The sequence below is a fragment of the Myzus persicae genome, unplaced genomic scaffold (assembly GCF_001856785.1).
Source record: "Myzus persicae strain clone G006 unplaced genomic scaffold, MPER_G0061.0, whole genome shotgun sequence".
Taxonomy (NCBI): Eukaryota; Metazoa; Arthropoda; class Insecta; order Hemiptera; family Aphididae; genus Myzus; species Myzus persicae.
In genome coordinates, this window is record NW_019103933.1 from 78,386 (window position 1) to 90,976 (window position 12,591).

The 12,591-nt window shown below is 36.4% G+C and overlaps 1 protein-coding gene across 4 annotated transcripts in view; it reads right to left on the bottom strand.

The window, feature by feature from the left end:
- Nucleotides 1-12,591, bottom strand: part of LOC111036530 (MKL/myocardin-like protein 1) — a 63,920-nt gene that overhangs the window by 19,993 nt on the left and 31,336 nt on the right. For 3 of the 4 annotated variants that reach the window (XM_022318568.1, XM_022318567.1, XM_022318569.1), the window contains exon 2: nucleotides 1,114-1,392. In XM_022318568.1, the coding sequence (XP_022174260.1) occupies nucleotides 1,114-1,392 (279 nt within the window). Of the gene's footprint in view, nucleotides 1-1,113; nucleotides 1,393-8,167; nucleotides 8,471-12,591 lie in introns of those variants that run through there. The other variant, XM_022318570.1, reaches the window with a different exon arrangement.

The window sequence follows — 12,591 nt, forward strand, 5'->3', positions numbered from 1 at the left end:
GACCAAAACAAATGTAGAGAAATAGAATTTTTAAAAACGGATAAGCTTGCGACGTTTGCAAATGTAAGTACTATAGATTAGTATAAAATATTTGTATTTGTACCATAGATATAGGTACATATTAATAAGTGAGAATTGACTTAATGTTCCCGCGTCATTGAAATGATTAAAAATTAAGTGTATATAATATGTATACACAACAATATAAACACCACGGTATAGTGAAACCACGGTTAAAGTAGGTATTACGTGTAAACCTAACGAACGACTTTAAATTTATGCACGGGAGTGGTGTCATTATCTCGTACAATATATATCCAATAAGTGTTATATCCGGTGATTTGGAAGAGATAAACGGACTGTCCATCGCCCCCGCACAATTTACCCTAGAAGGGAGGGGGGCTGGGCTGCGAATAATGCATGTACGCCAATATAATAGGGAAACCACACCCGCCCCTCAAGTACGGAATCGCGGTTAACCGCTGCAGGTAAAACGTTCGAATTTTAAATCGTGGGCTATTTATATACGACCATTCAAATTGTGTGGTTAACTTAATTAAATTAAAGTAAATTGACCAATAATTGTATTTAACAATAAGAACATTATTATCTGCAGTGGTCTCTCGTTGTTTTAAGATATTTTAATATTCAAGCAAGGCATGTGTGCGTTAAATATTAATATTTTAAAATGCTAATGACTCTCTTGAAAATTGTAACATCATAAATAATCAGTGAGAGATTATAGATAATGTTCTTATCTCTAAATTTGATTTGATAAGTTAAAAACACGAAATGGAACTTCTGAACGTTCATCTTTTGGTATATGTTATGCGTAAGACGGTAAGTTGGTGATTTGGAGGAAATAAACGGAATTTCCATCGCCCCCACACGATATCCCCGGGGGAGGTGGGACTGGACCACGAATCATGCATATGCACGCCAATATATTGTAACTCCGCCCACCCTTCGAGTATGTATTTCATCTCCTTCGATTGTCGAGTCACAAAAATAATTCGCTAACCAGATATGCGATACAGACAGTAGAGTTGCACTTATGTACCTATATATTATATATTATATTAAACATAGTAAACAAGTCTGGTCGTTACTCACATTCTTTGTTTTTGTCCATAGACTTTTGCAGCGGAGATTCGTCCACCTCGGCTGAGGGCGGAGACGATTGCGAAATATTGTTCTGCATGGTCAATGGGTTGGTGTGCTGCTGTTGCTGCAGCTGCTGTTGCTGCTGCTGTTGCTGTTGCTGCAGCTGCTGTTGCTGCTGCTGCTGCTGTTGCTGTTGTTGGCGGAACCACTCGGGGTAAATTGACGAAATGGTGTCCACCAGGTCTTGGTCAAGCTGAATTTTCCAAAACAGCTCACCGCGGCCGCGATCTACGATAAGAACAGAAAGAAAAACGAAAGAAATCAATTAAGAGTCGTAACAAATTATAACATAATACGATTATATTATGCACAATATAAGACACACACAGTAGGCGCGTACTGTTTTATTTCTCATATGATATCACATCCTGTAGTATGGGCTGTTTTTTAAGTTTCGCAATTCGCAGGATGAAGGTCGTCGCCGTGACGTGCACAAATAACAACAACAACGACGACGACGATGAACGAGAGCAAACCACAGCATAAATACACGTAACGTATATTTAATATTATAATTATAATGAAAATTATGGTAATTAAGTTATAATAGTAATAATAATAATATGTATAATGTATATAAATATTATAATAACGCGTTCCATTGTCGCGCGAGCACCGCGAGCTTACAGGTATAAGGCTGGCGCTGGTGGGCGACCTGCCGCCGCCTGTGCCGCCCACGTGCATCTCCACGTCGTGTCTCAGTCGCCTACTCGTCCTATTATATAGCCATTTGCCGTTGCACTGAAATTCAGACGTCCGATGATTGAAGACGGTCGACTCGAGCGAATTTCCGGTGCCAAACACGTTCCGAAAGCCTACCCACCCTCAATATAACCTATACAACCGATAATACACTAAGTAGTTGCCTACATATAATATTATATATTATACGATCAAATATCTACATAATATAGTATATATTGTATTTCGACTACTGTAGTATGTCGGCGAAAGGTCGCGGACGAACCGTTTATTGCATACACTGAATGGGCAATAGTATAGGAGCGATGACACGACATGGTAGTATAATAATATTATTAATAATATACTCGTTCGTGTAATCTCATTATAATATTATAATACAATACAGTGCAGAAAACAGTTCGTCATTCACATTGTATAGTCTCCGATAGGCGGATTATACTATGCACTATATCACAGCTAGACAGATAATATAATAATATAATATATACATTTATAGAATAGAATATATACTACGACCGAAAAGAAGCCAAGGGATATGACACCCTCCCCCGACCCTGTGAGCACTTCCCTGCCAATGACGAGAATGAGAAAAGGTTTACATTTTGTTTTAAACGTAGTTTATTTTCTTTACGCTATCATTATAATATAATTTTATGAGTCATGACGAAATCGTATTTTACTATATTTTCTATTAGTAACTGTATAGTTTATTGTACAATAATGTATTTAATGTGCATTTTATATTAGATCAAATTAATATACTATCCGAGAAAGGCCCCCTTATATTATTACACATTGCGTAACACCATATATATGAACTGCATACTACATGTGTATAAAATAACGGTCACTAAACACACCATACGCGATGTAATATAATATACTCGTCGTAATCGACGACAGTACATATAGGTACTGATTACGAGCGAATGGAAAAAAAAAATATAGCGTCTTAAAACAAACAACCACCTGGACAACAAATATAACACATAACACAATATTTATGCGATACTCGGTCCGGTGTATTATATAAAAATAACGCCTTTTGCGTGAACAAAAAGAAAAAAAAATTATAGTCCAAACTTATCTATATATTGCATTGTAAATGATGGATTATATACCTACTTTCCGACGATGACTTTAACATACACACATATTTCAATATAATCGTTAATATCATCAATATATATATTCGCACCAACTGTTCGTCGTAAATTAATCGTTCAGACATCGTTTTCGATAAAACGAATATTATTATTATTATTATTATTTTTAACCGACTTTATTATACGCGCATCGTCCGTCGATTGGGTTTAAATTTTAAACAAATCTCGGTTTGTTTGTTTACCCGCGATTATATTTTGTTCGTCTAACGCGGCTATATACGTGAGTATTACACGCTGTATATTATGCTGTGGTATAGTGTAAACCATTTCGGTGAATCGTACTCTCGTAAATATGCATATGCTGCGATGTGCGAAATAAACAAGTAAGTTACGATACGATACAACATGCATAATGTATGGAGGAGGTATCTATACATATGCTGTATAAACAATATTATTTTATATCGATACGATGACAGTATCATACATGGCAAAATGGAAATATTATGTATAGGTACCGCGTGTGATCAAACACAAAAAAAAAACGACTGAACGAAAAGAACCGAAAATCGTTTTCTCGTACACATGATGGAAACCTCGTATTTATAGAATTTTAAAATGTTCAACCACTGTTGGCGAATACGACAGTAAAATATATCGGTATTGCAGGTACTCTGCAAATAATAAAAATGTTCATATTTTGTTTTTTCATAATGTCCAAGAACATTTTTTTTTCGAAATCACAATGATTGACAGAAAAAATTATAATGTATAACGGAATGTACAATTAAATATATCATAAGTACCTACACATATATAGGTAATACGTGTATGATATGATATCGTATACTGTATGAATGATGATGGTATATACATATAGGTATAGTCGCAATGTAAACGACGGTGAAACAAGGACGCTGGAACAGTAAAATACAAAATACCTAATGTTTTATGCATCGAACGTATGGGCCGTTTCTGCAGGCTCGTCAGTCGTCATCGTCGTCCGGTAAAAAGCGCGTCATGTTTTTTATTTATTTTTTTACGCGAGGTAGGCCGGGCAATAAATTAACGTCAGATCGCTTGTGCACACCAGCGTACGTGTACGCACAAGAACGAAAAAATAAACAATAACCGTTTATTGTTTTCGCGATCGATACGATAATAAAATATTATATTATATGTATCGCCGATATATATATATACTTTGTATTTATAATATACGCGTTTATACAATAGGATGTCTTATCGCACACGTGTTATTTTCTCTGAAATGTATAAGAATTCAAACAAAACAAAAAAAAACCACAAAAATCATATTGTGAAATTCTTTAATAATTAATCATTGCAAGATGCAGAGTATTCACAATATATATTGCAGTATAAATCATATGCCAGAATTCAATAATTATGATATACACATATTATGCATAATAATAATATAGTTAACGATAAATTGCAACTTATTGCACGTTATTGACGTTACAGTATAACCGAAATATCGACTTGTCAATGGCCAAATGTAAACTCCTATACCTAAATCATCATTAAATGTAAACTCCTACACTAATAACCTTTTAAAATTTTTACCTGAAAATCAAAGATATTGTAATCTCCCACATAGAAATTTTTTCCTTTAAATTATAGGGTAATATTACTTAAATTCACAATTTTGAAGTTAAAAAGCTCAAAAAGCTCAAAATTATCATAACTTGAAAATAATAAATATATATTATTTAATAAACAAACGCTTGAATAGAGCTTGTTTATACGCTGTATGATGATTCTCGAAGGTTAGATTATATCCATATTATATACTATATACTATACGTTCATATCGGCACTTGCAGTACAAAATATTTTAAATAGATCAGCGATATTTGGTATTATGATAATGATTATTGTTTTTTAACATTTTTATTATATTTTTCAAACCATTTTTATTTTATGTGTTAATATATTGCAAGACTGATATTTTTTACAGCAATACCTACGATATTAATTTTTTGTAAGAGTTAACACTATCTTTTATAGGAGTTAACACTATCTTTTGTAGGAGTTAACACTATCTTTTGTAGGAGATAACACTACATTTGTAGGAGTTTACCATTCGGCTTGTCAATTGGGTATATGGCGTCCTCTAAGATACCTAACCGACGAGTGACGATGATATTTTTATGCTATGCGAGTTGACCCAAAAGTGGATTCTCGAACGTGTTTCACTCTTTTTAACACGATTATTGTTGTCATCGTTTTGTCGTGGTACGAACCGCGAGAAGATGTCATCATATTATATATTTTATTTATTGTTGTTTTGTGACCTGTTCGGCTGTGCACGATCCTATATATTATGTATTAAGCTTAACAACGGTTGATGTGTTTTTTAAAGGTCAGAACATCATCTGTTTATCGTATTAGTTTTGTCAATAATTTAATTTCAAAGCGAGACATTTTAATTGACACAATTGAATGTTGTAATTATTATGTATCATACAGGTACTCATACATTAAATTATAGATTATAAAATCTAAAGTATCGACTTAATACAATGGTTAATGTTCTTACCATTAAGATTTAAGTTTGATGATACGTCAATTCACTCAAATGACATTAAAACTAATATCAAAACATTAGAACTACTGAACAAAAATGTGCCATGTTATATGTTTGTAAGTCAACATACTGGTATAGTTAATCTTAAAACTATTAGTACGCGATGTCTTTAAAGCGTGAAAATATACACACGTCGTACCAATTTAATAGTGGACAAATAAGTAAAAAAAAAAACGTTACACTAATGAGTAATGACTAATCACTGCACGGACAGAATAGTCGGATTGGATTTTCCAATCAGGCTGCAGTAAATTCCCAAAGCTGGATGAACATACACACTGGACTGGTAGAAGGAAAAAACGCATCAGTCACCTATACGGCTATACACCTATTTAATATACATCAGGACAGTGTGCACAGAACAACAATTCGTAATAACATTATAATGTCGTCTGCTTGTTACGAGAAAACGAACACAACAATAATAATCGCGTAGAAAAAAAGAGAGAAACACGCGATTACGTGGAGAATCTTCTTTTGGGTCGATGAGCAATAATATAATAATAATATTCCATCGTTATTTATATCATATTATATACGAAAACAAATGTCACCCAACGCTATCCGGCTGCCCCTCGAAGAGTGCTGACCGTAGTTTCGCGTTGGCGGTCCGGCTGGACCAACAGGTGTCGGCGGCCGGTCCGTCCCACGCGCTTAAGCCCGTGCCGCAGTGGTTTCACAGCAGAAGCTGATCGGGAAACTCGGGGACCGGTACATACAAAGACAACGCGTATTACAAGCGCATGCTGGCGCCATGGGAAAACTGTATATTAAGGCCTTTAATTTAAAGAATGCACTACACTCGGATGCAAACGGAAATCAAAATGATGTAAAATGGCGATACTCGTAGCACGTATCCAGCATATATTATAAGAATTAAAATAAAATACAAACGAAAGCTCTGCCCGATATTATATATAAACGCGTCTAGGTATATATATATATATATCTATACACGTATGCTCCGTAAATTTAGAACACAACATATAATACGCGGCCAAACGCCTCCCACAACTGTACACACATCATAACATAATATACGTGTATGCTAACGCGAGATAAATGCACAGCCTTGTCCGGATGACAGACAACCAGACGCAGCCTTGGACGAGACGACGGTGAAAGCAGCTTCTCCGTACGCGAAAAAAAACCAACACGCATAATATACGATCGATATACATATATATTATATACACGAACATATGTGTGTTATACGACAGGTATACGCACACGACAAATAACATAAACATAATATGTAATATTATAACGCGGACACCTGTTCGGCGAAATCCTAGAAAACGGGCAGTCGGTAAGGGTTAAGAGAGTGCTCGTGAACCGGTGTTCACTGGGGTCGAGTGGAGCTGTCGGAAACGCTAAAAAAGTTCAATAAAAACTCAATTCTTTCTAACCAGCATTAATTGTAGAAGCGTACACGTAGATATAGGTGAGAAGACCATCTGTTACGTGGGTGATCACCCTTATTGTTTTTATTTTATTGAAATACATGGATGAGGAGAGAAAATAGGTCCAGTGATCCACTAGACCTAACCGTTACTGCCTGTAACAGTTGGTTAAAAATAGTCATGTCGCTGTATTTTTTACACTCGGCAGTGCCCTATAGCAAAACTCAATTTACTCCAACTGAAGATTCGATCTGACTACTGACCTGGAGTAACATATATGTGCGGTACATACTACATATACTACAATGGGTGGACGAGAGGCAGGCAAATATAGATATTCTTAATACGCAGGTAAAGTATTTCGGATCAAGATTCACACTCAACGTCTAAATGTCGAGGCAACTGAAAGAAATATCACGCAACTTGAACCAAATCTAAAATTTTAGTCAGTTATTAACTACATATGTAGTTACCCTAAACAAATACGACGACACATGTTGTGCGGAGTGCACAGGTCCACGTAATGGTTCTATTAAAAGGCACCGATAGTGACGGTTACCATATTATTTGTATTACCCCACTATAAAAACATCGTCAATAACGTCATCTTTAAAACAGCATCATGATTTATGCAAGCAATGTATTATAATAATAATAATAATATGATGTACTTATAAGTTGCAAACGCGTAAAAATGTAATTTAGTATTTTAAACATTATTACATTATTACACGTGTAAAAATATATAGTGTGTACTGTGTATAGTAAAACTACGTGACTTTTATATTGATACCAAATAATTATATAATAGCTACAAGTAGCGTGATGGTAAATAGGTAAAGTCAGCGAATTTTGGGGCCCACGTGATGGGGAGAGCTAGTGCAGTCCTACCACAGTTCTGTGTGTATATATAAGTACCCATCGATAAATTATAATATATAATGTTTGTGTATGGTTTAGATAATATCATTGGCTCAAAAAGGGGGGATTTATCCATCCCAAATTTTTGTCACGTCCTCCTAATTTAAAAGTCAGTAAGTACGTAGTGGTATAAGCGTATAAAATATATAGAAAATATTATGCGGGGGGAACCGTAGTCGAACAAAAAAAAAAAATAGGATTATATGGTTATTATTATAAGATTACATATATATTATAACGTCAACGTGCTATTTTACTTTTTGACTGTTGCCCGAAGCGTACATGGCGGCGGCGGTGACCGGGAATACGTATCGGCGAACGGTAACCGGTGCGGCGGCGGTGGAGGCGGCGGCGTTTGCCGGTCAGCTTGGCGATTACACGCGCACGCGACGAAAAACCCGAACGGGATGAACACTATACGGCTTGACGCACCGCCGCCGACGACGAAGGAACAACACGCGCGGACCGGACACTTCGGCGGGGACGCGCGACACACACAGCACGGAGACGACCGGGGAGAACTGCGCGCACACTACGACCGGTTCGAACGACGTTTCGGTTCGTGATGCGTGCAAGTTCGGCGAGAACGGTGCGTGCAAAACTGTGGGCGAATCCCACCACTCCAGCCGCGCGATGGTGGCGTGCGTGAGAGCGAGAAACACCGCAGCGGTGACGCGGGCACCGGTTCTCCGCGCGTGTCGGCAGGGTGGGTACCACAGTGCCGATGGGCGACGACTGCAGCGGAAAGGACGCTTGGAACGTTAGGACGTGCGACCCTCGCTTGATATCATACGAGTATAAAACAATGGACATTTCATATTTCGAAATCACATGTCAAAAAAAAAAATCGTATTGCAGAGTATTTCGTATAAAAGGACACCATCGTCATACCTGCGTAAGTGTTGTCGCCAATCTTACAAACGTACAGCACATCAAAATGTCAGTGGAGCAGAACCAATTTCGTGTTGTTATAGCTTAAATATTAGAGCGAAGACCTATGATCAAACTCAAATATAATAGTAATGATGCAATTGTGTGTGATCTCAAGATGGTTTATTACGACATCATTTTTATATTAAAGCGAGTTATGAGCATTTTTATATTTATAAATTTCACATACTCTTAACTCGCTTAAAAATTAAAATATCATAAAAGAACAACGAGAGAACATAGATAGTGTTCTTATTTTTAAGTTTAATTATAGGTCAATTAACTTTAATATTAAAGTTAACAACACAAATTAATTGGCTCTCCTAAATGCATATATAGCTACTATGTTGTACGTTGAAGACGGAGAAACACATGTGGGCACGTGTGGCGTCCTCGGTCCTCTCAAATTTAATTATATCAATTTAAATCTAATTTGGTTTGGTTCTCAAAAACATTTCGCTAAACAGAAAATTATTTAGTTAAATGGAAGTTATTCTCTGCTTATATGCATAAAATGTTTGCACGTGTCGTCTATATGTTGATAGGTACTACAGACATAAAGGTCGAACATCAACGTCAATACAAATTGTATACACCGTATGTGTGTGTGTGATTTTGTGTATTTCGGTATTATATGTAGTATGAAAATTGTATATCCATTGACATTTTTCCAACACAAAACGCGTGGCGGACGAGCTAAATTATTTTGTATTCGTTTTTTCGGATATATATATATATGTGAAACTCTAACTAGGTATATAGGTACCTACATAAATTAATATATAAAGATTCCATATGCTATTAAATAGAAATCTGTGTTCGTGATATCATTAGTCCGACCTACCTGTGATGGAAGCGGTGCTCCACCCGTCGTGCGCCAATCGACGTAAGTATAACTACGAGAGGCACGTGAAAAGGCTGCGCTTTATATTAATGAGTCGCAGAGTGCACGAAAATCGCTTGTGGACATTATAATCGCGCTTAAGGACATTGTTTTTTGGCGACCTCACACACGCGCGCCTTTGAGCGTTTAATTGCGTTAACCCAGTTTACACATCACGGCACGGTTGCCACCGCACGTAATGATAAAATAAAATTTAAACGGTCAAAAAGAACTTGGGTGAGCGGTCGAGTGTGTGTGGGCGTATTATCACCTTTGAGCATATTTTTCGCGATGGCCAGCCGCCCGTCCGAAGCGTCGCGACACGTATGTACGCGGTTTTGGGTACGCTGCCGCGAGTTTCACGGTCATCGGTAATGAATTTCGCGCGCAGTCGGTGTCCGTGTGCGTCTTATAATATCAAAAAAAATAATAATAATAATAATAATAAACGAGAACGGTCTCCGTACACTTCAAAAGATTAATGTAATAAAACGTATACTGAAAGCTGCTAGACCGAAGAAAATATACGTTGGGGGGGACGCCCGTCCGAGCCAATAATATAATAAAATATTATTTTCGCAAAACGACCGCGGGTAAAGGCCAAACGTGACTTTTTTTCGGCCACAAGGGCGTTGAGTACGGCACGTAATAATAATAATAATTTTGTTGTTGTCGACGCCGCCGCCGCCGCCACCGCCGCAGTTGTTATATTATATTATTATTACTATTAGGTATAAAATAATATATGTATTTATCGGTGGACGGCGGCGCGTGTGTGGTAACCGAACGCACATGGTCCCGACGAAGGGACGGCCGGTCCGTCCCAGGTCCCGGCCGGGACGACGGCCGTCACAGGCGTACGTGCGCGTCGGCCACGGACCATGGGTGTGGCCGACCTGGTGGACGGAAGACCGGCCGGAACAGCGCCATATGGTCCGGCCACCCGGCCGGATGACGTCATAACTATTACGAGGACGGGCCGCGTGCGTAGAATGTACATACGCGCTGCCGTACTAACTGCTAACGAGCGGTTTTGAGTTTCGCATAATACAATAACAAGAATAAGATCGCAATGATTACCAAAATACGCTCGTCGCCCCTAAATTACTCAAGTACGGGGGGAGACTTCCTCTGCGCTCACTTAATATATTTTATGCAAATTATTGTCACTCGCGGAAAATAAATAATATTCTTAGGAATAACACACATTTTCGAAAGCTCGCAATTTATTAACGGCGTGTCAAGGGAACGTGTTACGCAATACTGCAATGTATAGACAAATAATATTGGAGTAGATCAGAAGAAATACTAACCTATGAGATTCGCCGAAAATGATTTCCGTTTTTCCCAGATCGACCCTAATCAAGACAAATTTAAATTTTTTTTTTTTATCATCGACCGCTGTTTACTTCATTGTTTTGTCGAAAATCGAGCATAAACCAATTGCATCAATACCATTCCGTAAATCGTTTGATATAGTATAATATATAGGTATCGTATAGTAATATTCGTCTATTAGAAAATTATACATTTATTATTAGGAATATAATTATACAATTAACATCACATTTTAGGTACGGATATCTATAATTATATTATATACGATCATATGCATAAGAATATATAGAATGATGAATTTAACTACAGGCTATATACTCAAGTTCTAAGTATACTTATTTAATTTTTAAAAGAATATTCATATTAATTATAGCATATAGCAAAGTTACATATTCTAGTATATCATTATGATTTATGAGAGCATAAGAAATCGCTTCCATTTTCCAAGTCCAACGTGAAATTATATTCTAGTATACTGCAATGTGATGTTATTACGTAAAATTAATAAACTAAATCGATTATTTTTTCCAATACTATTATCCTAAGTATATGGGTAATTGTAATTATTCAAGTCCCCGACAGTATAATATAATTATATATAAGTAGGTATGTCTACCGAGTACAAATTTTACATCACATAAAAACTGACAGCAGCTGATTAGTATACGATACACGTAGCTATAATAGCATTATTATGAAAACCAATTGGCCCATTCATATTATATACATATTTATGGAAACCGATGGCGAATTCGTTTTGTAGTCATGAGAAAAAAAAACGTATAGCCACGACAACAATAGTTGACTTTCACCGTTAACGTTTTTAGATGAAAAAAAAACCACAATCTCACATTACTTTTAATATCATTATTATTACTAGGTCAATGGAGGCTCCTATATCTGGCGTTATATTTAATAACAACATTTAAAATATCATAAGTACACAAGAACACTAATATTGATGCAACGGGTGGTGTTGAAATATATCACGTATACGTATCATAGTGTATATACTGTTTAGGAGAAAAAATGAAAATATTTATCTATTTTACTAGATTGTGACAAGGATGACCTTATAACAATAAAGTGACAATGTTTCAGGAGAGTGAGGAAAGTGGTTAATAAGAAAATATAACACCCCTTTAATTTTATTTTAACTACCCGACTATTAATTGTAGGTATATATGGTGTTGAACAATTTATGTACGTTTTGCTCGTTTTATTTTATTTCTAAAAGCCCGCATCGTTAGTAAATAGTAATTAGAAAAAATATTATTATACTGCTACGATGACTGAACTAAGAACAAAACTGTCCCGATCGCGACTAGCTTACATCCATAATCTTTTACGTATATAACATCGCGCTCATTCGAAAAACATATGAGTAAGCGGAATAAAGATTATAGAGCTCCCTAATGAAATTGTTTTCATCCTTCGAGCAAACAAATTAATTAAATATTAAATGTAGCCTAGAGTAAAAAATAAAAGATAAAAAACGAAAACAGACGTCTCGTGCCAACGGTAACACAG